We start from the raw sequence: 27670 nt of genomic DNA, 5'->3' as shown, positions 1-27670 counted from the left end.
ATCTATTGTAACATGTAGTAAAACACATTATCTGTAGTAACTTACATGTGCCCTGTTCCAATCCAATGAAGGATTTTATCGCAAATAGTACAACGTTTCTCCTGAAAAGTGAACAATTTTTAGCTTTTGCGATCCTGCCACTGCTCAAAATAATGCTGTTCCCCAAAGGTAATGTCAGCTTAAATAGACTATGATTGCCAAAAACATCTCTTTGCCATCTCTCAAAGAATTTAGTAATCACAGATAATTGTCATGCTTCGAAGACAGGGGTCATTTTTGTTTCTACAGCTCTGTGTGTGTAACTATTGTATTGTGTACACCATTTTATAATTTACTCGGAAGACATTAGCCTATTTTGCAGTCTTGCTCCAGTTGCCTGTCAGACACAGCAATGTACATAATACTCCACAGCCAATCCTTGCTCAAGACTAGAGGGCTTTCCTGTCAATCTCAGCAGCCTTGATCTTAATTGTTGCTTTCGTCACTTTCTGTGATAAACCCACTCACACAAACCTTTTGATTTGCCATCAGTAAATTCATCATTGATCAGGCTCCGAAGATAGCATTTCATAACAGAAACAGAGCCATGTTTAAACAACACCAGTTTGACAGACACTGGAAAATATTATAAACAAAATATTGGCAATGCCAACTGGTCAAGTAACTAACTCAGGTATTCTTAAACACAATTAGTAGTGAACTGTTAGCAAAGCACATTACCCCAAACCTTGACTGCATGCGAGATTAGAGGTAATGTATCATCAAAAATGTCTCCTCCAGTCCACATGGACATGAGAATGACATTTAATGAAAGCAATGGTTTGCCACTGCTACCCCATTATTACTGCCTGCAGCCTTTTAGACCACTGCCTACTAAACTTTTTAAAAGTTGCCTTAGGCTTTTGCCTGTTTTGGGGCAGTCCGTTTGCACCTGTTAGCAGTGTCATTGTAAAGATACTTATTAATTTTAAACTTGATGGGAGTATTTTAAACTTGATGGGAGTATTTTGTATTATGTCACTTCCCGTGATATCATCCACTTCAAAAGTCACTTGATGGCACTTTCTTTGATGTCATCAAGGGTTAAAGTTCATATGAAATGGTTGTAGAAATGTTTTTCAGTAAGGAGCTTGTCACATCAAGCACAGGATTGGATCATTAAAAGATGGATGATGAAATAGCTGGGGCAGGTTTACTGCTGGGACTGGTTCTATCAACAAACAAAACAGTGATGAATAGAATGCCTGATTTAATCTTGGGCTACTGGTAATTAGATTGGTCATATTTCACAATGCGTTTTCGTTTTGTTTTACTCACTATGCTAATGCTGCAGCTATGCCTTGATCACAACGTTTATGCTGTGTATTAAGGCTTGGCTCATTGATTCACTGAACAGTAAAATCGAGCTGAGTTTTAAGACTGACAAATGACTATACAAATAATATCAACCGAAGTGTGGTTCCCTGGCTAGTGGTTGTAACACAGATTCGGCGAACTGAATGCTGCGTACAAAAGGAAAAGGCTGAATTTTGAACGAGAGGGTGAAGAGGTTCCTACGTGGCTTGCCAGAAAACCAGCATCAAATAAATTTGAGAATAAAGGGATTAACTTGGTTGAAATGTTATATGACTCAAGGTCAATATTAACCCAATAGGATAGGTTCGCTTAATGTTTGGTCAAGAATAGCAGGGTGGTAATGTAGCCTATTCAACATTTTTGTGCCAGTATGACTAGAGCGCAGCTAAAATGCTAATTGTACTTGTTTTATCTCAAGGCGATTGAGAGGGAAAACCAGAGGGTTTATTACCTTTTAAATAAAATGGCCATAACTTATGTTGTTTTAAATAATTCTTTAAATACTGGTAATAACTTTTAAGTAGTTACTAGAGACTTCAGGGACTACCCAAAACACTTTGCTGAACTTTAACATTAGAAGGAGAGAGGACTTTATATAAAAAGATTTTGGAGACATACAATTTCCTTCAATACACCTTGTTTTTTACTGTGATATAAAGTTTAATATAGAAAAAAGGAACCATTGGTGGACACTGTAAAGTGATGTCTGTTTAATGGAAAGGTGATAAAATGTTAACTATTTCTAACTGCATTTTTACAACAGTTCCTGTGATCATAATTAATGAGAGGTTATTCTGTTTTCTTGTTTGTTTCTATCTTTTTTATATTTTTCGAAACAGCTCCAAAGAAGGGATCATTTGAAAACGCTTTTTGGCTGTTATCAATTACTCTGTATGAAAAATCATGGATGTCATGTATTATTTTGTCAAGTTGGACATTTATATGTGACAAATAACATTTCTCGAATTGGACATTTTTATCTATGCCATCTGTCACTGAACATCATGAGAGACTGAAAGCTGCTTCATAGAGAACAGGCTGACCCTGCAATGAAAGAAGTTCCTTCCTACAAAGGTGGTTAGAAGTCTTCAGATACTTCTTCACTAGTGACGGTGTGTCGTAGTTGCAGAGAATGTATTCAATATTCATAAAGTTCACAGAACATCAAGGCAGTAGGCAGTTTGATAGAAATGGCCATATCCTTCAGGAGCTACATATCATAATTGCCGACCTTGACTGAACGGCTAAAAGAACTGCCCAAAAGCAAAGTCAAGTGATCCTGGTCAGACTAACACAAATATCCATTCCAAACCACAAATGTACCCAGCTACAAGGAACTGTCATGGAGTACTTCAATCCCCACAAAGCTGCAGCACTGGTGGTCAAAGCCAGGCCCTGGTGGCCTGTGGCTGTACAACATAAGGAGTACTCAGCAGATAGAATGGGGACCAACCACCTTTGCTAGAGGCTCTTATAAACAATGACATTAACTACTCACAACTGGAGGAGACCCTCTCCAATAAATGAGGCTGCCAACATATTCACCTGTACCTCTCTGGCCACTATTTCATAGTAGTCACTGCCGTTGAATCCCGTTTCAGAGAGCAGCACCTCATTCATCTACAAATGGAAATGTGGGCCCTGCAACTCCAAGAACAAGACCTCTACTTACAGTACTGACCTGGAGTCAACAACCAGGCAGACTATCTCTCTCATCACCAAAGCATCCACACAAAGGAAGAACAATGTCAGGAAGAACAGACTGGAGAGCCTGTGCAGCTGTTCGCACAAAACACTTCTGCCACAAGGCATTCTCAATGAAAGAACTATGACATGCCACCAGCTATGACAAGCAGCTACGAGAACAGGACATACCACCAGAAGTGACTAGAGCCTGCAAGCTGCAATCTTCCCTAAGAGGCAAAACAAGTGGAAAACATTCTTGGGCTTGAAAGATGACAACACTGGGAACAGAGTCCACACTTCAAGTTATGTAGAGAGCAAGACATAAACTGTGTGTATCTAAGACTGAGGTAAATCAAATTAACTTCCCTCCCTCATTGAATAACAGAACACTACACTTAGAACACAATGGGGTTCTCCAAAAGAAAGTCTGGTTCCCCAGTTGTGATGCTCTTTCAGAGGACTTGAGAAGCAGGTCTCAGTTCTGTCAAGCATCTGTCAACACTAAACCTCAAGTGCTAATCATCAGGAAGCATGATTGTGAACACCCCGGAACAAAGTTAAGCACCGATTTCTGCACCTCATCTGACTGATTGGTAGCTTTGGATCCTTGTAGATTTCTGCACAAAGTATCTACAGTTTAATTTGTGACCTTAACGTCGTCTGAAAACATCCTCATCAAAAGTGAAAAAATGCGGGCAAGACAGGGCATATCCAAATGGGACTCCTTTCAAATCGATCTACGAAATGTAAATATTAGATCGTGGAACATCACTCCTTACTTACCCTAGCAGTGCGAGAAATCTACTATTCCACTGGCTATGTCGAATCAAATTTAATCAGAGCAATCTATTTTAGTGCCTACTGGCCCGTTCTGGCTAGCTGACATATAACAGGTGTTCTGTTCACTCACAAACTAAATGAGCAATAAAGATGCCTTTAAATCTTGTTTTTACCTGGTCACAATTGCTCTGCCTTCAGAGAGAGAGGTGAGAAGACAGTTTGTCTTTTTACATTTACGTTTATTACTCTGACTGTGAAGTTAGAGAATCTTGTAAAATGAACTGTTTGACAATCGTGCTGCTAAAAGCGTGTGAAATGAAAGGCTGCAAGATGTCACACTTTTTTCTAACATTGAAATAGCTAATACGTGAGCTGTACAAACATTTCAAAATACATTTCAGTAGTTATGGAGGCACATTTTTGTAATTCTGAATGGTGAAAAAAAGATTTTTAGGGGATGAAAACAAATCACAACACTTTACTTGGTGATGTGCAAATAATATTTATTTTTGCTGAAACCCAATTTCCAAACATTGTTTATGCACTGTATAGTTTTATCAGTAAAACTACATGTTAGTGAGAAAGTTTGTTACCATTTCAATGGAACATGTGATGTCTATACATGATAGTGCACTACCACATCATGCTTTAGTAATATATTAAAAGTGAGTTTTTAAACATCAACTGACAAATATTCCTGCTCCTGCACGAATGACAATGCTATTAGTGAAATAAGAGGCAAGTCAAGGGTCATGTGTACCTTATATGCGAGTTTGATTCTTATTATACATGGAGCAAACATTTAGTCTATTAAATAAAAAGGTTATTTTTGTACAGCATAAATGCTGAACTCGAATATTTTAATTTGCTCTCATGAGATAAGAAGAAAAGATAAAGTTGACTCCATAAAATAAAATAGTTGCCTAGGATCATACAATTTGAGACCTATTTACAGGTCAAGTACATTACAGTTAGGTCCAGTAGATTATTCAAGTTACTAAACCTGCAGGTCTAGTAAAATGTTAAGGATTTTTCGAGGCCTGCCTAGACAATGGAGAGATAGTGCAATTTAGCAGGACACACAAGACATTCATGAGAACGAGTAGCAGCAGGCAGACATGTAATGAACTACCTACGACTTCCTCCGAGGTCACTATATCCTGCCCCAGAGCAGCGAGTGTGCGCCTACTTAGACGTTGTTAGGTTGCCCCCTATGTAGGGTGAACAGGCGTCCCGGATTTGCCAGGACGGTCCCCATTTTTCACCAGCCGTCCGGGCAGATTTCGAGAAATTTAGCTCAGGTCCCGGTTTTTGGAGAGGGTCGACTAAAAACGAGGGGAGGTGTTTTTTATGTTTTACAAAACGGGTATAATTAGCAGTTGTTCCAAAAAAGCAATTTAATTCACAGGCAAGCTACTGGGTTTAAAAATAGCATCTTATGTATGTATGTTCTTGCTGCCTGTTTTGTAATTCTCTGCTGAGGAGCGCTGTCATTCTGTGCGCTCACTTGATGTAAAATTCTAGTCCTTCTATTTTTTTGTCAATTGTGCCGTATTTTTGTTTTAAAATTCTAGTCACCCTACCATTATGTTACACAATCCCAATTAAACCCATGTAGAACTCAACCACGACAAGAAACAAGCATTTGCAATGCAATAGGTCTCGCATTAGGAAAGTTTGAGCTATTGGTATTGTAAATGACAAATTTTTTATTTATGTGTTGGTTTTGAAAATAGCGAATGTAATAGCTTTGTCATTTACAATGCCAATAGTTTTAACTTTCACAAATGCGACACCTATAGCATTTGTAATGCAATATGTGTTGTATTACCGTGACTTCGATGTATTAATATTACAAATCAAAATGGTTTTTACATTTTTTTTATAATTAATTCTTAAATTAAAGTTATTGTAATTTATAATGGCAATAGCTGAATCAAAACAAAAGAGTCAAAGATAACACCGGATGTACCAGCTAAAAGTCAATTCATAACAGTAGTAAAGAAAGACACCGTGTGTTAGTTTAGTGAAAGTGCACAAAAAACTTGTGAAAAGAGTAAACACTGTATATTGAGTGAAATAAAATAAAATAAAGTGGGCACAAACCATGCCCATGTGTTATATTGCAAAGGGTGGAGTGAAAATGCAACTGTATTCGGAAAAACAGTGACACAGTAAAACCAACGTGTAGCACCGTGCGCTCTAAACATAGCGTGTCATGATGCAGGCGATCTGTAACACACGTACTCAAACCGGAAGTGAAGGAATAGCCTGCTACTATATTTCCAACCGATAGCAGTAATGAATCTAAGTCAATGGAGATAGAGCCCCAATGTTAGCATTAGCGATTACAAATAATAATAACCTAATGTGTGGCAAAATGCTAGAAAAATATACTCACTAAAACACTGCTCTAATGTTGCCACGCTGGGGATTGAAACTCGAGATGGGAAATCTAAACAAGACGGAGGGCATTGCTGTGGGGAGGGGTGAGGAGAAATGCGACACGGCGGGGAGGGGGCGGAGCGGGGAAAGCGGCATGAGGGTGTGAAGCAGCAGGGGCCTTTGAAGGGAAGCTAAGCTTCACTTCAAAGGTGTGGGAGGAGTGCGGCTCAGGCAGAGCGCACGCTAGGGGAAGCTTGTGGGGCGGAGCGGGAAGAGCTGCTGGGGAACAGACGGCTGGCGATTTGATGCTGTGCACGCGCATTTTAGGTCAATGCGCTTGCGCATTGACCTAAAAGCGCACGGGCACAGCATCAAATCGCCGGTTAGTTAAAGTCTGTTTAAGCCCCTATAGTCTCGCTCCGCTCAATGCGCATGCGCATTGACAGGTGGCGAGACCTAAAAAGTGAAAGGAGGCAACAAAACAATGACAGGGTTAGTTAGAAAAGGAGGAACTTGGAGAAATTGTTTTAGTCAAGGATAGCCATCCAAGGACTGCAAGACCCGGACCCTGGTATTGAACAACAGCTTTACCTCGATTGGAGACAAAAAGATAACCAGAAGTGTATCCATGCAGATACGCCCACAGGACATTTCATCTACATGTGAGTAAACAGCCATGCCTGTGCTGGTGCCCAAATACATTGAAAATGATGATGTTATGGATGATGTAGACAGCACTAACAACTTAAACAGTATATAAGAATTCCTGGCCACCAGCAGAGGGGACCTCCTACCTATTGGCGAGGACAGCAGTGACTGGGGAACTCATGGATGATACAACCTACATCGCCATCCATACCCCTCGCAAAGACTGAGGGACTAAAAACTGGGGTCATTTGAGTGATGACTTGTGAGCAGCATGTGAACGAGTCTCCCCCTCGTTTTCTTTTCTCATAAAAATATTTTGAGAGGGAAGCACCATTGATTCAGCTAGAATGTAAATACAAATTAAGCTACTTTGTGCCAGCTGATGTAAAGTACAACTCTGCAGCTGGGTAGGGGTGGGGGGGTTTGATGGAATTTGCAGAGCATGGCAGGCAGGCTCCAGAAACAGATTGTTAGCAAGTGTGTTTTTCTCTGATATCCTGCCACCAGGGGCTTAGTGCAAAGGCTCAGAAAGGGAATTGGTCTAGAATAAGACATGTCTCAACACTCCTAACAAGGCGTTGGCAATTCACAAATATGTACAAGCACATAGCTGGGAAAAAGCTAAACGTACTCAACTCATTCTGAGGAGGAATCCGAAATTAACCGCTTGCGCGCTAGCGGAGTTTCCCGCGGTGCGCTGCGATATGTAAAAACCCTCGTTACATGACAAGGTCAGCTCGTCATGCGCGCAGCGCAGGTAACGCCCATGAGGAGCTGACCTTGTCATTAGCGTCGAAGGGGTTAAGTACAACAATGGACTTTTTGGGTGTTTAAATGATAATAGTAGTAACGGAAGAGTTATTTCAGTCAAGAGCTGAAGTACTGACATTTAATGTCGGATTAACAGACACTAATAGCGAAACGACTCGAGCGTTAGAGCAGATTGAAGCTTACTTTTGGAATTTAATCAAATTTGATATCTATCTGTCCTTAGCCCCTATTTACGGCTTGTACTTCTGTTTTTTAGACTGAGAGTTCAACAAAACCGAAACATTGAGGCTGAAGCAAACCTTGTAGCAAAATAATATTGTTTTTTCAGGGACCTGGCGCTCTTCTGCAAACTACACTGCTATATCCTGCTTTTAAAATATTAATTGTAAAATATTTTACCTCTTTATTTATTGAAATTAATAGTCATTCAATTTCTGCTGCATAGAATTGTGTTATTGACCTAAGTATGGTAGTGATAGCAACAGCTGAAACATTATTCCTGAATGCTTGAAGGATTTCGCACAATTTCTTTTAACTTGTATTACTATGTTTGGTCGTTTTATGGTAGTATTTGTTACTGTTGTTTTTAAGAAATTGGTGTTTTTACTGTTTCATGCTACGTGAAATAAAATGTATGATACTTGTTTTTATAGAATGATGTCTAAATACATTTTAAATAAATAAAATATGTAATACACATTGTATTAAATCAACTCCTAAATTCTGTTAATCAATGAGACTGCAAGATGTAATTACCCTTCCTCTTAAAATAAAAATCGTAGTATCAATGACACAATTTCAAGTTTATTTCGGGACTATGCCCAGAAAACATTACACAAATAATCATCACAACAAATATAATACATAAGTAAAACAATAATGTCTACAGTGTTTATCTACAATGTTCATAAACGCCCAATAAAAATGTGTAAAAAACTGTAAAAATGTATAAAGTGTCGAACATAAAACAACTTTTAAATAACGTTCCATGTTAAATCCTGAACGCACATACTAGATATATTTACACAGTATGAATAACATAAATAATACTCTGCAATTATATACTACCAACATGTTATAAAAGATCAAAGGTTTAAAAGGATTACAAAGAAATACCTTTCGATTTCCTTATCAGCCACACAGAGTATAAATGGCTACTAATGTAGAGGGGTTGCTTTTGGTCCGGAAAATTTGATACTCAAACTTAAAGTATCTTATGCCTATAGTAATACAAAGCGGTTTTATCCAGATCCTTCTAGGTTTAGCATATGCTCGACAACAAAACAGTAGATGTTCCACATCTTCATCTTTAAGTGTACAAAGTGCACAGTACAATGATTCGGCCTGGGCTGCCTTCCATTTTTTCATGTACTTGTTTACTTGCAGTGTACCCAACATACATTTTATATATAGAGTTAGTGCATGGAGGGGTGGTACATATGTACCCATACACAGTATAAGGGGAGGTGCTGGTTTAACAGTTAAAAATTGATCAACCAGGTCGACATTCTTAGTGGTACGATGACACATAGTTATTTTGTTTTCAAAATGCCTCTTTGATCATTCATCTAGTGTTATTATTTATCAGTGTGGGGTCATCCCACAACATACTCAACCCTAGCTCACTAAGTGTAAATTCATTTTTTTTTAAACATCTTTTTATTGAAAGAAAAACAGTTCCACCACAATACACATCCTTAGAGCAGTGAGAGAGCAGAATTAGCTTACAGTGCCAAAATCACAGCATTCCAATCATTGACGGTTATTGGGATAATCCACCTCCAGTCCAGTGTGCCCTCTAGCCCAACTCCGGCCTTCAGACCGCCCCCGCCCCTCTTACTATCCTTCCTCCGGACCCCCACTCCTCCCCCTACCCCCCTTTCAGAATTGCAGACCGCAGCTGAGCCCAAAACCATAGTCTCCCTAGAAGGAGGGAACACAGACTTGTCCCGGGCGATGTCCGACCAGGCAGGACCCCGCTACTCATCCTCCGAGGCATCCATCCACTCTCCCCTATACCTTCTCCAGGCCTGCCAGATCTTTTCCCATTTTCTGGGGCAGCCCCTACTGTTATATATGACCTTTTTCTGCCCTCTGGCACCAATCCAAGTCCCGTTCCCATTCCTCTATTGTTGGAAGCAGGTCACTCCCCCAAAGACGTGCGATATTTCTCTTGGCCACCATGCTCGCAAAGGCCAACCACACCTTTTCTCCCTTGGGCCATGTTATCTCTCCCGTGACTCCCAATAAGTGCCACTTGGCCTACAGCGGCACCTCCGCCCCAACCACCTCCTCCATTATGTCCTTCAACCTGACCCAAGTAGGAACAAATTTTGGGGCAGTCCCAGAGGATGTGGGAGAATGTTGCCTCGTACCCGCACCCTCTCAGGCAGAAGTGTGATGTTGCGTATCCCATTTTAAATTGCACCGTGCGTGGGGTGTAAGACCTATGAAGTATACGGAGCTGTACCAAACGGAATCTCGCCCGGATCGCCACTTCCCTGGGGCACTGTAAGGCCTCGCTCCAATCATCGTCTTCTAGTAAGCCCAGATCAGATTCCCATTTTTCCCGCAGTGGCCCGAGTATATCCGGGAGATTATTGATTAGTTTCTTGTAGGTGAGTGATATGGCCTTATCAATCATTGGGTCCAGAAGCAGCCTGTCTTCGAGCGGGGCGTACTCAGGTAGCTGGTCCCCGTGTTAAATGTGAATTTATGGCATGTGTGAATTGTTGGTAGTGGAGGAATTTGCCATTCCCCATCTGGAATTCAGACTGCAAAGTCGTGAACTCCACCACTTTCCCCCTCTTCCAGACATCACCCAAGAGATCTATGCCGATGAGGCTCCATGTATGCAGAACGCGGAGTTTAACTACCTCCCTCAGGAAGTCCCCTTTCCATAGGGGCGTCTGAGCCGTGAGCTTCCTCTCCCAACCGAGCAACTTCGTTGCCCGCTTCCATATCTGGACCACCACCGCGGTCTGGGGGGGCAAGGGCAGATTCCGCCATCTTCCAGAGTAAAGGGCCGCCAGATAGGTACCCACACCCATGGCCGCACGATCCACCCGGTATGCCGGTTCCTCTTGCGGGGCAAAGACTAAGTGTAAATTTAATAGGTCTAAACCAGAGGATAAGATTGGAATTGCCGCTGTTCTTTACATATTTCATTGCTTGTTTGAGGGATGAGAATTCCAGACACTGGCACAATCTTTCCCAAAAGAGGAATGATTTGAATGTCGCTAGGTCACCTCTTTAGCCCCCTAAAAGGGGGTATAATTGGTGTGCTCTTAGGCAAATTATATAATGTGCTCATAAAAGTATTCTCCTGTACTATTAGTCCGGCAGTAAATTTTGCTTCCTTGATTTCTGCCCCATACATGGCTGCAGCTTGTGCTTTTGCCCTATAAACCTCAACTGCTGGAGTAACAGATCTTGGGGTGACTGCTTTATACTTTTCACTAACCTCAAATGCGCTGTAAACTAAAGTCATTCTGCTTTTTAGGATTTGGGACTTCTAGATGCTTGAACTGTTCAACCTAACATACATAATCAAAGTTTACTGCGGTTTGTAACGCTTTCCCCTTCATGAAGAAATCTACTTAAACTGTTGTGTTTGGACTAAGAATCGTTATCTTCGTCTTGGAGGTATTTACCTCGAGGCCCCGAAGATCACAAAAATAACAAATGTATTTAATATATTCTGTATACCAATTGGAGGGCAGGATAACAGTAAAGTGGTATCCGCAAATAGCAATGCAGGGATTGATACACCCCCTCCCCCAGTTTTGAGGAGTCATATGTGTTTAGATCCAGATAGTTAATTACATTGTTCATATATAACGTAAACAAAGTTGGGGCAAGCACACACCCTTGTCTGACTCCTTGTTATATTGGTATTTGCTCAGTGAGCTCGCCACCTGACTCACCACCTCACTTGTGCAAAGTTATTTCTGTGCAGTCCTTTCAGAATGTCAAGCAATTCGATGTTGATCCCCATTTGAGCTAGAATGAACCAGAGTTACTCTCTGGGGACCAAATCGAATGCAGCCCTTAAGTCCACAAAAGCCATATACATACATACATTTAGTCTGAAAATCTGGTCTAATGTGCTTACTGTTACTTAATGTTGGTTACTCTCACTCACACACACACACACACACACACACACACACAACACACCAAGCGAGCTCAGCATGTACACTAGGCAGCAACAGGTTATTCATGCAAAAGAGGACTCATTCACACCCATCACTCTGTAAGAAAGTTAGTTTCCTGCACATATTTGTTTACAAACGTGACATTTGCAGTTTTAATCCTAGCCCACACTATTTCGTTTTTAAATGTATTTTTATGAACAGTCTTGCTTAGTAAATTTCCAGTCCAGTGAAAAGGGAAAAGCAATGAAAACAGAATTCACCTGTCCCATGAAAGACTACACACAGCAACATCAAAAGTGGTGCATAGTGTACTGTGCGCCAGGACCAAATTGCCTTGTTGCTAAACTAGCGGGTCACATTTCAGGGAGGTGATGGTGAGGCTTCAGTCTTTCCCCATGTGATACTTCAACATTGCAAGAATGCAAAGCGCCTGTTCTCGTGGTGGCTTTTTTTGCAGGGATCCACTTTCACTATCAATTCACTTCACAGATACCACTGAAAAGATGTAAAGCGGCCATACCTTTTGGGGACTGTTAGCCTCAGTGATGTGCAAAATCACTAAAAAGCGAATTCCCCTTGAATCAATCTTCAAAGACCCTTATTTCCAACGTCACAAACACAACGAGCAGGAGAAAGAGTTCCCAAATTAAATGGGTGCGAAACTTTTCAAACATCTCTTATTCCACAAATCTATGTAAATTCACCATTGGTTCCTGTGTGGTGGTGCACGGAGAACGGGCTCCTCAGGTAGGAGTTGTGAATAAAAGCATGTTCTCCAGTGCACTCTCTTAGATTTTGGATAGTTAATATAACGTCACTTTGTTTTCTTCCACCGCAGTGAACATACCAATATGAAAAGCAAAAATACTCCACAAACGACAAACACAGGTGTATACTAACCAACTTTTAAGTGATCCAGTAAACTCCAGAGCCAGCAAATGTCCAGAAACAGAAGTCATGGCCACAGAAACATTCTGAAAGGAATAGAAATGACAATCATTCTCCAAATCAATAACATGCCTTCCAACAATGTAGCTTAGCCTGTGTAGGTAGATCCCACTTCCATGCATGTGAAAGAAGCACTAGCAAAGTCAATAGATCTTGCTCTGTCAATACTTTGGGGCCGCCGCTATTAACTTTACCAATGCCAGATGCAGGTATAATGTTTCGGCATTCGTAAAGCAAACAGTGGTGACCAGCCAAGATAAAAGTAAAGAAAACGTTGTTCTCTATACTATAAAGATGGACGACAATAACGAAGGCATCTGGAAAGCTTAGAAAATAATTGTTAAAAAAAGATAACTGATTATTTACAAGCATGTTTGGGTCAACAAGTAATGCGCCTGGGCATTTCCTTTTTTTTTTTTAATCCTTTTTTCCTGTATTGCTCCAGGTCCACGATGTACTCTCCACAGAGTTCTAACTGCCAGACTCTGATGCCCTGAGTTTGTTGACTTGTGACTAAGGTATACTGGGGGAGTGATGGGCAGTCCTCTGATTGGCTGTGGCTTAGGCTAGGTCCTGCCTAGTACACCACACTTGGGGTAGCATTTGTCTATATCCACATTGTCATTGCAACACTTGTTTTTTTATTCTGTTTGGAGAATAGCAGGGGCGCGCTCCTAACATAGGCTTAATGTACCTTGTTGCTGATATTACGCTCACGTCCCTGTTATGCTGTATCGATGGGTTGGCAGCGGGAGGATTGATGCTATAACGCTTCTGCGGCCCCTCCCCACAAGATTGCGAGGTATAACGCGCTGCTACAGACCCTCATGGGTATTCCCCGATTGTTGTGTTTTCTGAGTTTGCTTTGGTTTGGTATAACCCAGCGGTCGTCTGGATGGTTGCAGACTACTGGGTTGATGCCCTTGAGAGTTGGGGCTGATAGGGGGGGGGAACCTTTGACACATTGGGGACGCTGAAGTGGGTGGTGGGAGGGGGGATAGTTTCTTTGTTCTATGCCGCAATTGCAGTGATTGGTATGTCGATGATTTGCATGTTTTTCATGTCATTTACCACGTATATACTAGCTGTAATGATTCTCATTATGTAATGTGCTGCTGTGTCCACTGAGAGGTAATACGATTAAATGCATGTCGTGGAATGTCCGGGGTTTGAACACGCCACAAAAAAACAGCGAGTATTAGCATACTTGGACAGACATGAGGTGAAAGTTGCTCTGTTGCAAGAGACTCATCTTAATAAGCATAAAGAAGGTAAAATAGCTGGCAGATGGGCCGCTTATCGGCTGGCTGCATCATTCTCCAATTACGCTCGGGTGTGCTCATTCTTATTAAGAAAGGGGTTCCGTTCCATGCTCTCCTCACCAGTGTCGATACCGAGGGCCGATGGGCAATGGTGCAGGGGAAGCTAGGGCTACAGATGGTCATTATTGTCAACACATACGGCCCGGTAGTAGAAGATGCCACACCCTACCTTCACATGCTCGAGGTATTGTGCTCTTGGCCAGCTATATTATGGGGAGGAGACCTCAACACACACTTAAACCCCTTCATTGATAAATCTGACCCGTCTGGGGCTCGCATGGTAAGAGTGGCCAATTGCATGCGAGGGACCATGGCGAAAATTGGACTGGTGGATTCTTGGCGGCTGCGACATGAAGGTGTTCTTGCTGGTACACATGTTACTCCGGCATTTCAAAGCTGGTCTCGTCTGGACTATTGGCTTCTCAGCGATGATGCAGATGCATGGGTTACAAGGGCTGACATTCTTCCGTGTACCCTTTCTGACCACAGCCCAGTTGTCATTGACATAACTTTGCCAGACGCTCCACACAGACCCTTCATGTGGCGCTTTAGAGCGTTGTCGCTGCTGATCCGACATTTGCAGACATTATACGTGCTCAAATAGTGCAATTCTTTGACTTAAACAGAGGGTAAGTGGACAGCCATGCGGGAAACATCCTTTACAACGCAACTTTTACCACACAGTGCCTTTACGACGCAACTTTTAAAACTTAAACCATTACAACGCATTGCGCTGGGGGGCGCTCTAGGATAGGGAATAAGTTTAATTTACTATCCAACACCTTCCCTAGTGTCCACGGGGACTGGAGTTAGAATAGTAAATTAAACTATTCACTATCCAGCACCCCAAAGCGCTATGCGTTGTAAAGGTTTGCGTTGTAAAAAACGCGTTGTAAAGGCATGCGATGTAAAAGCATGCGTTGTAATGTCATACATCCCAGCCATGCTACCCTCTGGGAGGCCTTCAAAGTGACGATCCAGGGGGTATGTATTGGGACGACAGCAGGGATTCTTAGAGATTTGCGGGGCCAGCTTTCAAGGTCGGAAGAACACTTGAAAGTATTAGAGACACAATATGAACACGATCCCACATTGGTAACACTAGCCCAGATTCGAGAGCTAGCGGAAGAGTACACTACACTGGCAGACACCGAAATTAAGTATTTGTCCAAACGGCATGTCGCCCTTGCATTTCGGGAGGGTGGTAGACCCGGCAGGCAACTAGCAGATAAGCTCCAGCGCAGGTCAACAAATCCCCCTATTGACCACATTGTCGATCCTACCGGCACTTCACATCACACGCACGATGCAATTGTGGAGCAGTTCAAGCAATATTACGCATCGTTGTACTCCACTAGGGGGCATGGCGGAGGGCGATATGCCAAAATATCTCGAGGATACGGCTATTGCGTGGTTATCCGACATTCACAGAAAGTACTTAGAGATGCCCATAGATGAAAAGGACGTAGAGAGGCCATTCCTGCTTTACCCAATAACAAGGCCCCAGGACCTGATGGTCTCACTGCGGAATTTTACAAACATTACGCAGACCTTCTCATTCCGCATCTGCTGGCGATGTACGCGGAAGCTCATGACGAGGGTCGGCTCCCCCCCTCCCTTCGACAGGCTCTGGTCATTAAGCTGTTAAAAAAAGATAAGCCCCCAACGAATTGCGATTCATACCGCCCTCTTTCGCTAATAAATCTGGATGCAAAAATCCTTGCGAAAGTGCTGGCCACTACTTTACAGCCCCTCATGCCCTCTTGGTCCTCCCTGACCAATCCGGTTTTATCCCTGAACGTGCTACCTCCCTAAACCTTCGCACCATATTTGCCATGCTTCATGTGTTAAATCCCGATGTGCCCGCAGTTGCTGTATTGTTAGATGCAGCAAAAGCTTTTGATTCTGTAGAATGGCAATGCCTTTTCTTTTTGCTGCGTCGGATGGGCTTTCCCCCGGTTTTCATTAGAGGGGTACAGGTCCTGTATACTGACATCACTGCCAGGGTGCGAGTTGGTGGGGTTACTTCAGAACCATTTGATCTGGAGAGAGGTACGCAACAGGGCTGCCCCCTCTACTCTTTGCCCTCATTCTGGAACCTTTGGCATGTAGAATCCGACAGGGACATCGGGCGGCAGCCCTGAATTTTCATAATCGACCTGTGGGAATCTCTCTCTATGCCGATGACATGGTTGTCTATATACGTGAGCCCCACGTCTATCTATCCCCAGTGATTAGCGAATACATAAAATTCGGTCTCTTCTCGGGCCTTCAAATTAACTGGGAAAAATCTATTATCATTCCCTTAACGCGAATCACCACCTCCCCCCAACTGGAATATCCGCTTCTATGGTCGTCAGATCCCGTGAAATACTTGGGGGTGTGGGTTCATCGAGACCCGGATGTGGTCGTTAAAGAAAACTATGGTCAGGCCTTTACCGCGCTGACGGAACAAGTTGATAGGTGGGTGGGGATGCCTTTTTCCTTAGCAGATCGCATAGCCCTAATAAAGATGATTGTTCTCCCACGATTTTTATATTTATTTTGCAATCTTCCAGTACGACTAACACAACAATTTTTCAAGCAGCTCTGATCACAGTTACTGCGCTTAGTTTGGGGAAATAAGCAGCCCAGGCTTAGCTGGCACACTCTTACACGGACCTTTGATAAGAGGGGCTTTCAGGCTCCGGACTTTTACGTGTATTATTTGAGCTGCCAGGCCCAATATGCTCACTTCTGGTCATGTGGCAGTAGATGAAGGCAATGCTTACCCAGTGCCTCTTACAGGCATTATAACTCACATCAGCCGCCACACACCTAGACAAGAGATAAATACTATAGATATCACGGTGAAGGCATGGCACGAGATAGGGCGGAGAACCGACAGGCTTCCACTTTATGCACCCGCTCTGCCGCTCCAAGGACATGCCGCTCTTTCGGTAACGCAGGAACGGGGCCCCATGACGACACTGCGCGAGGTGGGCATAACACTAGTGGGAGACCTCTATAAAGACGGGACATATGTGACAGATCACGACTTTAGTTATTTACAGCATCCCACACCGCTCTTTCATTTCACCTGTTTCCGGCTGCGGCAGGCGATGAGAGCACATTACAGTACCTTTCCCAACGAACCCCTAGTGTCAACCGGGCGAAGTCGATTACGAAATTATATGCAGCGATCCAGAAGGACACGCCTCTTGCACCTGATAAAAGCCTGGCCCGCTGGAACATGTCACTGACCCCCCCATCAGAGAGGAGATATGGGAGCACGTTTGCTCACTGACGGGCAGAGTAACATCTAATAGCAATCTCCGCATCATACATGTGAAATTTTTACATCAGGTTTATTACTCCCCTTTAAAATTCCACAGGTTAGGCCTACGAGACTCAGCCACTTGTAGGAGATGTGGTCGAGATGAAGCGGACTTTTTACACCTGGCGTGGCACTGTGGAGCAGTCTTAGAGTACTGGGAGCAGGTAGTGGAATTGCTACGAGAGATGACGGGCCAGGCAATGCCATGCACACCCATAGAGTGTCTGTTAAACTATACCCCACAATGCAAATCGCTGATGGGTCGCTTTGTGCGCGTAGCTTTATTACTGGCCAAACGGCGTGTATTGTTCACCTGGAATAGCAAGCTACGGCCGAATGTGAAATTGTGGTTAAAAGATATGTCATACTGTTAGGAACAACTGGAGCTATACGCTGAGGAGTTACCGAGGTCATACCGACCTAAAGACATCTGGGCCCCATTCAGAGAATACCTATGGGCTCAAACAGACCAAGACTCAGAATGACTGCCTTTCCTTATGTAGTACTGCTTTTCTGTACCTGCCTCGGACTCGCCTACTGTGTCGCTGACCCAGAGGACTACACTAGACTATGTGGTACCATGACCATTCACTGCTCTTCTGTACCTGTTTTATACTGCGGCTCTTGTTTGATAATCAGTACGACTGAGATTTGTTAGTTTTCGAAAGTGATGTCATTGCTCTTTTTTGATATGCTGTGAATATACACTGTGATATGATTAATGCCTCAATTAAATAAAGTTAAAAATAAAAAAATAAATGTTTGGGTCAACAACAAGTTACCTAGAACGAGAGGGTAGGAATCAAGCTCGCGCCAAAAATGCTCACACTACATATTACAGTCTAAGGAAACAAACTCCATTCCTTGCGTTCCTGCTAGTCAAGTATACTTTACGTAATAAGCGTATTACTTCAACTTGCATTTCACTCTGTGCTGAGGAATTGTTTTATACTTTCGCTTACATTACCATGCACATTTACTTTAGAAAAATGGCTGTCCTTGATTATGGGAATATCTAAACTTTTAAAAGCAGACTAGATATTCAAATAATCGTTATGTGTAGTGCAAATCTCAAAAGATACGATGTAGTTTCTTTCAAATTCGATGACTGTTCTTATGGTTTGAGCTCTATTGGGTCACGTTCAAGTACAACAAAGTACTTTAAATGTTGTCTGCCTGATGGAAAGGTTGTTAATCTAACCAGACAGTCTTCAGCCTCTAGTCGCTCACTTAAGACGTAAACAGGCAAATTCTGCTAGTGTTGATGGTAGTGCCTGGAAATCACAAAGAGAAATCTATCCAGGCTCAAGCTAAACATAAACAGGAGCTAATTAGAACTCGGTGTCCCTCAATGTTGAACACAGTGTAATTGCCAACAAAAACACTGTGTTTCAATTGTATTTTCACATACGTGTAGGGATACAACAGCTGAGGTGGTTATTCATGGATAACAACCCAAACAGTGTGGCTGAACATTTATTGTCTTTGCTTTCAGAAATGCTCCATGAAGACACTGTTAGTTAAATATGGTACACCAAGTACAGCGGTAAATGATTTCCAGGCCATGACTACAGTAAATATTGCAATAGTTTCTCACATGGAATCATGCATTACCAACTGTGAGTACAAAGTGATTAGGTCACCAATGGCTGCAAGTTGCACAAAGATTAAACAATAGATAATTTGTGGTTTACCAAAACCAAGAGAGGTGGCACTGTACCTTTTCTGTTCTCCCCATGACATCTGAATCTATAATATATAATATGCTGATCCATGGATTGTATGTTGATCAGGCAATGTATCTAGAGTTTTTGAAGAGAGTCATGGCACAACTTTAACAAGTTTAAATGAAAGAAAAGCACTACTGATTACAGACAAAATAATATAGCCCTATAGGGCTATACAGGCCATTAAAACCTGCTCCGGCGTTAAAGGTCAGAGACTAAAGCGAGGGCCTTTAACAAGGGAACGGGCTTTTAATGACCAGTATAGCCCGGTATGGAGGGCTATAGGCTATTAGAACAGTCTGCCCCTAGATGGTGGAATGCTTTAATTTGTAAAACAAAGGCCACATGGAGCTCAAGGACGTTGAAATGCCCTCGTGTTCCGTGAGGCCTTTGTTCACAGCTGTTACTGTGAAAGGGAAACATTGGAATGTGGATGCTCCGGGGTTCTATAGGAATTAGAAACCCGGAGCAATCTATTGTCTTCAATGGAGCCTCAATATTCCAATGTTTTAATATAGCCTGAGAGCTCTCTGTAGCGGGCTATACGGGCCATTAAAGGTTTGCTCCAGTGTTAAATACCTGAGCCGAAGGCGAGGACCTTCAACAAGGGAGTGGGCCTTTAATGGCAGTTATAGCCACCTACGATGGGCTATAAAGCTATTGGAACATTCCATCTCTGGATGGTGAAATGTTCTAATTTGTAAAACAGAGGCCTCACGGAGGCAGGGGAGGTTGAAATCCCCACTCGGGCCATCTTCCTTTGATACACCTCTCAACCAACACTGTGTCATAAATATGTATGCCCATTCTGGGTGCCCAGTCCAATTCCTCGTCCCGCCTCATCGGTGGGAATTTTACACAGAACAGGGCACATCCTTGCATGTATCTTTCACAATGTCTCAATTTGATTGTACATCAGCAGTGACCAAACAAAAAGGCAATGCTTACAAAACTAAATGTGAGGTATATAAGTCCATACCTGTCCAAGCAAATTGTATTCATATTCATAGATCTTGTTGAATTTTGAGAAACCTTCTCTCTGAACCAAACAAACAAGATAAAAAAATTACAACAGTAAACTATGTTAACAGTTAGCTAACATATTAAACAGATGTACATATGCAGATAGTGTATTTAAAGGCAACAATTAGAAACACTTTACTTGATGTAAACATTTTCAGTTATCTCTCAATCTATTTTTTCCCTCCGTCCCCAAATGATGTACAATGCTCCTTGCTTTCCAGCTAAGGTCATGCTGCATTGAAACCAAACAATACACACATACAAGGATGTTTACTACCTTCGAACAATCTTAAATGGAGGGAACATGTTACCAATAATGAAGGTAACCATGACAAAGCTTCCTGTAAAAAACTAAATGTTCTCTGTGAGGCCCTTTCCTAAAATAAAAGCAGTTACTCCCAGTCAGACTTTTAAATCCCTAACAAGAGAGTGTTGGTGTGCCTCAAAAGCGTCACTTAGATATCCTAAATCGGTTAAATATTCACACTGACATTTCACTGCACGACCTGGAGAAAACATCAATTAGATGAAGAAGGGATTTCACCAATGGGGATTTGTTGGATTATTTTCTTTTTTTTTCTCAAAAAAATTTAATGAAAAAGATTTCTTTAAAAAATTACCATTATTTCTGTTTATGCACAGTACAGCACCAGCGAACAAGCTCCCTTGGATTTTACACACATCTTCGGCTAAGATTATGGTCTACAAGGGATTCAGTAGAAACTTGAGATCTAACTTGCTTTTGCACTTCCTTGATTTGTACAAGTACAGTGGTGCAGCAAACACGGTCTACCTTTATGGGCTAAATATATGTGCAATAAACAATGGTGCAACAAATGAGCAATCAATCTTATTCAATCAGAAACCCCTGTAAATGTATTTATTTATTATTTTTTTATTATTTAAGTTTGTATAGCGCGACTGCTACCCCAGAGGGTTTCCCGGCGCTAAGATTGTGCGACTAATAGAAGATGGAAGAGGCCGATGCAGTTATTGGTCGAAAAGCCATGTCTTAACGGCTTTGCGAAAGCGAGTGTGGCTGTCCTCCGACCGAATGATCAGAGGGAGAGAATTCCATAGCTTAGGCCCCAAATAGGCAAAAGAACGGCCTCCAATTCAGGAATTATACATTTCTCCACTAGCAGAACAATTAAAGTTTCTGCACGAGTAACTGCAATTAATCTGAGTTCACCGGTTGAAACAGATCAATCGAGTCTCAACTACAATCAACTGTGCCCTCTTTGGCAGAGGTCGTAGTGAAAATGCTCTAGCCAAACAAACAGTTGAGTACTGAAAGTGCATCTGGTGTGAGGTGCATAGTTTCTGGCAACCATCGAACATGACAACCCTTGCCCCTAACCTTTTCAAGGAGCGAATAGTTTCTGGCAACCATCGAACACGACAACCCTTGATCCTTCAGGGATTGTGTAAACTGCACAGTACTTTTCGCTCCGTCAATCATACTCAGTCTCAGAGAGATATACAGAATAAACGTTGGGGACCCATTTCAATAAGCATTTATTGAACCAGCGGCATTCTAGTATAAAACATGTTTGCTGTGACAATCATTAGACAGAAGTAAATGTAAAAGACTACAAGCACCAACAGAGTAAATAGAAGGTAGAATTCTACCATGGTGCTAAAACAGTGAATATATGCAGGCATATAGATACATGACAGTGATAAAGCGTACCCCTACGATGCGGACCCTACCTAAGTGTATCTAGCATGAATGTCGGTGTAAAGCCAAGAATCCCCTAGGAAAGAGCCGAACTCATTACCTGATGGGAGAGAATGAAGGATCCCGACTTGGTCACAAGTTGGACACCCTGCAAGGAATGTCAGACCTCTGCTTGTTGAAGCTTTAGCATGCAGGATCCCAGTGTCAGAGTGGAAGCGTCTCCTCTGCTCATCTAGTGAAGGTATGGTTCTTATATACCATAAAGGTAGCCTTGAGGTTCCTACCACAATCGATATGTTGCAAGTATGATTATGTAAATGAGCCTAAATCATTACTTGCAATTATGCAAAGTAGCTCTGTCGCCCTAGGATGAAGATGATCATGACTTTTAGCCAGCGTATGTTAATCCTCTTATGTACGTCATGTGCAGGGGACTTTTCTAAGACTCTTCATGCATAATAAATGAGGCTAGTTTCAAGGAAACCAATCGACATTTATTTAGCACATAACTGGGTAAAAAGAGGTCAGTGCTAGAACCTTTATGCAGAGCAAGGTAGGACAAATGTAGGTGAAAGGTTGTTTTGCAACTTAGGCCTAGGTTGAGATACATAACAAGTTCACCTGTATTTTTACTTTTTTCTGCTCTGTTTAAGGGTTACTATTTAAAAGGAGTGCTCAAACAGCCATTCTAGTGTTTCAATGGGCACATTCAGTATCACTTGTGTCAGAGAAAACAGCAATACAAGTCTACCCATCACATACATCGAGGAGAGAGCCTGCCCACTTTTTCCTTTATGGCTGGTCCTGGCTAGTGGCAGTCAGTAAATTGTTTCTGGGGTGCAGGGTTTCACCAAGGTACTTTGCTTGCTGCAGCACCCAAATAAATGTAAATACGGTGGTGTCTGATCATGAAAATCCTTTGTTTTTAGAAAGTTACGGATAACATTTGAGCAATTATGAAGGAAGGCTGATCACAAACACCAGTATGTATGCAGAAAGACAATGACAGTGATCACCTGCACAGCATCTGGGTTATGGTTACCCCAGTATGATCACAATATAATTTAGTGTCCACGATCTCCATTGCCTCTCAAGAGAGGTGTGTTTTTGACTTTTGCCTAAGAGGAAGCCGATAACAGTAAATAAGAGCCGATCTTCCTACAGGGTATTCCAAATGGTGATTTTTTACTACTTTGCTTTACTTCTTACTATTAAATGATTAGAAGGCATCATTAGATATTCATTATTTTTGTTCAAGTAGTAACTTGGACAGAAGATTTCAATCTCTATTGTGGTTGTAATGATAATGTTATGCTCTACCCCGTTTTACTACTCACATACCTCCAATAATCTAAGCCTTGACTCCTCAACCAAACTACTATGAGGAATCCAGAAGGCCTTGGGGGCTCGACTATTTACTTTAGTAGGGAACACATGCAGTCTCTAATTTGGTACTGGTAGTTAATCCATACAACTTTAGGGGAAGGTCCTCACATGTGGGATCTCAAAATGTCATGGTCATACAGCTATGAAAGTAAAAGCAAACTTGTAGTACACTTGTTATTGACAAATATATACTTGCAACCTTTTTAAGTTTAAGGGATTACTTTACTTGCAACCAACCTTGTTACAGTGGCTGAAATTGGACTAGTCTATTCTGAAGATAGTACTGTGTTTACAGAAGGCCTTAATTCCAATTTCAACACCTTGCTGAATGGTAGGGTCAGTACCATCGGTGACTTTGCTGCATCGTAGACTCTGATTTGTTGAGCTTCACTTAACGATTTTTAAACTGTTCGTTTTTCAGGATCCATGTGTTGGAAACTCATACACACAGGAGAACAAGCAAGGATGTTTAGATGCCAAGTTTACTACCAGTTGCAAGCTGGCAGGTCCCTCAGGGGCTCCAGAGTTGATGTGACAGACAATGAAGGGACATGACTTCCTGCAGTGAGAGAAGGTGTGTCTAAGGTGTATGCAGAGTCGAAACTGGTGTGACTGAGGGTGCCTTTGGTAGACCAAGTGCTTAAAATCTAATGAAGCTCGCTGAGTGTGTCTGAAGTGAATTAATTATATTACCATCAGAAACTTTTTCTATAAAACCAGAGGAGTCTCTGTCTCTTCTGGGGTGTGCGACTCAGACCCTGCGCCATAAAGGGCTAGTTACAGTAGCACAAGAAACTGCTCTTCTACAGATCTCTAAAATGGGAATGCTTCGTCAAAAAGCAGAAGTGTATGGCCTGGGACCCAGTGGTTGAACGGTTAGGCTTAGATTAGCTTCAGACACCAGTAGATTCTGCTTGGTCATCTTGGTTCAGGTCTATCTCTGAATCTTCGAGCATGAATGCAAATGGAAGGAAACCATCAAGAGCCAGGGCTTGTTGGGCCCCAGACCAAGCATTAAGTGGCAGGATATGGTGGGTTAACACAGTATAGCTACCAACCCAAGTTGTTAAGTATCAGCTAGTTGGTGCTCCACTCTTCAATTCTATGGGTGGGGCAGCTGGGTCCTATCCTTTGCTCCTCTTTAGGGATCTCCCTGACACCATTGAAACAGTAAGGCTTTAGAAGGAATTTCCTTACAGGGATTCATGTAACTTTGCTTCCCTCACTTTTGGCCCCACTATCAAGTTGCTTATTAGGGATGTTGGGAAAACCCATTTCAATCGTTACATGCGGTGGTGAAGGCCAAGTCAAGGTGAAGCAGCTTAGCATGTAGGGAACCTCATTACAGAGTAAGAGAAGACTACAGGGTAAGTGATTTGAGTGTTTCTCCTATGACTGCTGTAGGTTCTCTGACGGAGCAAGACAGGTGGCTCTAAGCTGTCATTGTACATATGCTGAGATCATCATTGGATCATGGTGTACGTTCAATCTAAAGACAAAGGTGTGGTGCATAGCCGACAGGTTGGGAATCTTTAATCAAGTTTACTGTTATGTTACTGGGTCGGTAGAGCCTTGCTGAGTGGCTTTGCATTTGATTGAAGAGTAAAAGAACTGTAATACGTTCCCCAGACACACGTCCCCTTGAGGCGAACACTGTTTTGCTAGTGGTCTCTTATACAGGTCGTGGCCAAGACGAGTAAGTAAGCTAGACACTACACAAGAGGGCGTAGATTCTGGAATAGAGGCTACATCCATTTGCATTAATTGCAAATACACTAGTCTTGGTTTGCGCCCATTAGCTTAACAGTGCACAAAAAAAATACAAAATTTAAGTGGGCAAGGAAAAACGTTAAAATACGTAAACTTTGATACTTGCAATGAACCACAAAGATTCTATGAACCTACAGCAAGATCTCTTCTGTTTATCAAATGTTGGCCATGTACACGTGTCAATTAAAAAAATACTAAAAGTAGCAAAAGTGACAGAATAAATTATTTGAGCCAAGATGATCTCACAAGAACGGCCACTTCTATTGCTCGTAGCTCCTTAAATGTGTCGTATTTATTGCAGAGAGGCTAATGGAAACACAACGAGTTCAAATTACAAAACGTAGACAGGGTTCTTGGCATAGTGTTTACTTTCTGTTCTGCGCTGCTTCTTGACCACTCGGGCCATGAGTATTAAGGGCAGATCCGGGGGTAACCAACAGTAAGGCAGAAGTAACAGCACCTGGAAACCCTGACAAATCTCAATTGTCGCCTATTTATGAACACAATCAGACTTTGAAATATTAATCGCATAATTCAGAGGTGCAATTTATATTTGAGGAAGGTCATGATTACGTGCCACAGGCAATACAGTGGAGAGAATGTTTATGCTGTATACCCGTTTGAACTAAAACCGACTTCTGTGAAAGGCATGTGCTTAAGAACAAGAAAGCAAAGTGGAAATGCATACTGCGAGTTAGAAGAGTGAAGAACTTACCCGTCTCATTCTCCCATTGGACATGAGGTCTGCAATTCCTTTCGCTGCATCGTTTTTCTCTGCAACACAGAGGACTTTACGAATCTGAACTCTGCGAGCCTGCAACATGGCGGAGGACTGACAGAATCTACTACTACACTTAGATAAAAACCTGAACCCATAAGAGGCTAAAATTGCAGGCTGAAAGATCATCCCTTACTTAGGGGGGGCGCTGCCAACTCCCACTGACTTCATGTCATCTAGTACCCCTGCTCAATCATAAATGATTCCTGAATCCTAAAACTCCCTCTTTTAGCTTATATTGCATGGTATGCTTATGGTAGCGTAGTGTACACCTCTATATCAAAACATGGGATTAATTACTTTTGACCTGTCATTGCTTTCAGGTATTAACATATTTGTGAACTGCAGCCATTCTAATTTCAGTACTAACAGCCAATTCCGTCATCTTCTGGTGTCTCCATATCAGAGATGCACTGGTATTTTCACTAACACGGGCACTTGGCACCACTGCCCGCGGCTGTTACCTACAGCACTAGATACAGAGGGGCACCAAAGGTCAGGGCATACCCAGACACACAACTACCCAAAATGTATTACAAGGCGCCCCTCGTCCCAGCACACTGTAACGTCTATTATCGCAGTCACAAAAAGCGGGTAACTCTCCCTATTCCCAAAACACCCACCCACTACGTCCCACGAACTTTCCCAAACATGAAAACAGGCGCCTTCTCTCCTGCCGTACTGCATATACAACTGTCGCAATTAAATGAAACGTCAAACATGAGTCTAGGTCAGTGCCCGCTAACGTGCTGCGAATGCTGCAGCCATTTTGAGGAAGTTTTGTCCTATATAAACACTTACAAATAAAGCGTAAAGACACTCTTTTCTAGTGCTACATTTTTTAAACATATAAAATGGCATTTGTAGTAGTAATATTAACATATCACGTATTGAACATGTGGCTCTTTAGGACGTCATATTCGCGATCTCTCTGCAGTAATAATACCCGTTTCAACTGGCGGAAAGCTGACAGTGTTAAATTAATGTAGTACATCTAACAGCACAGGTATTAATACTATCTTGCCCAGCTTGCGTACATAATAAATGGAATAGGAAGGTGGATGACTTTTTTTCGTATCCGTAAAGAACACGCAATTCGAATAGTCTTTCTACAGTTTCTATGGCCCTCACACTGTCAAAAACCTGCTAGAGACTAGGCCCGGGGCCCCCGCCTATATGTATAGCGGCCATCTTGAAATGAACTCACTTCCATTCAATTTTTGTAAAAACTACACCGAAATCAAAGATAATAGGATTTATTGGAAACTTCAAAATTAGCACTTCACTAGAGAACTAATCTTATTTACAGGTATGTTTTTTAAATGTTGTCATTTTTGTCGATGATACATTTAGAGTCTGCAAGTAGCAAGGCCTGGGGAAACACCACTAACTGGACCGGTTTCCTGGAGATTTCTTCCTTACTCTTAGTCCTATTCCTCCTCATCCCAGTCATCACTTGAGCGTCTTCCCCAGCCTGGATACTCAGAAATGAATACGCCACAAAAAAAGCTTGCTATTACATGTCTTTATTTCTCTGCGCGTAATTGCAAACTCAACTTTCTAAACATAAACTCTGTTCACCATACCAAAACACTCAAGTCACAATTCTACTGAGTCCATCAGAAACCTAAAAGGGTCCTGTCATTGTTAACAAACAAGACACTACAATCACCGCCTGCCACCCTCAGCAGTGGCGGCTCCTCTGCTAAGGATGAAGAGCGTCGCCCTACTGCAATATCAGCAGTGCAAAAAAGAAAATGAAAATGATAATAACAGGACATTATTATCATTTTATTTTCTATGTGGGAGGTGGTGCCGGGTTGGGCTCTGTGACGCTAGAGCAGGGGAGGAGTGGTTTGAACCTCTCTAAGTGCACATGACGGTTTGGCCAGCCGTCTAGGGCCGGCCAAATCGTCATGCACACTTGGCATGTTTT

General features: G+C 42.2%; 1 protein-coding gene across 1 annotated transcript in view; it reads right to left on the bottom strand.

The window, feature by feature from the left end:
• The window catches only part of TOP3A (DNA topoisomerase III alpha), a 226265-nt gene extending 199840 nt beyond the window's left edge, over positions 1–26425 (bottom strand). The window contains exons 1-3 of the mRNA XM_078665179.1: positions 25672–26425; positions 20076–20135; positions 12684–12757 (exon numbers count right to left, since the gene is read on the bottom strand). Coding sequence (XP_078521305.1) covers positions 12684–12757; positions 20076–20135; positions 25672–25863 — 326 coding nt within the window. The 5' untranslated portion in view covers positions 25864–26425. The remainder of the gene's footprint in view (positions 1–12683; positions 12758–20075; positions 20136–25671) is intronic.
• Between the last annotated feature and the right edge of the window lie 1245 nt (positions 26426–27670).

The sequence above is a fragment of the Lissotriton helveticus genome, chromosome 10, assembly GCF_964261635.1.
Source record: "Lissotriton helveticus chromosome 10, aLisHel1.1, whole genome shotgun sequence".
Taxonomy (NCBI): Eukaryota; Metazoa; Chordata; class Amphibia; order Caudata; family Salamandridae; genus Lissotriton; species Lissotriton helveticus.
The sequence above is the reverse complement of the archived record's forward strand: the minus strand, read 5'-3'. Positions and strand labels throughout refer to the sequence as shown.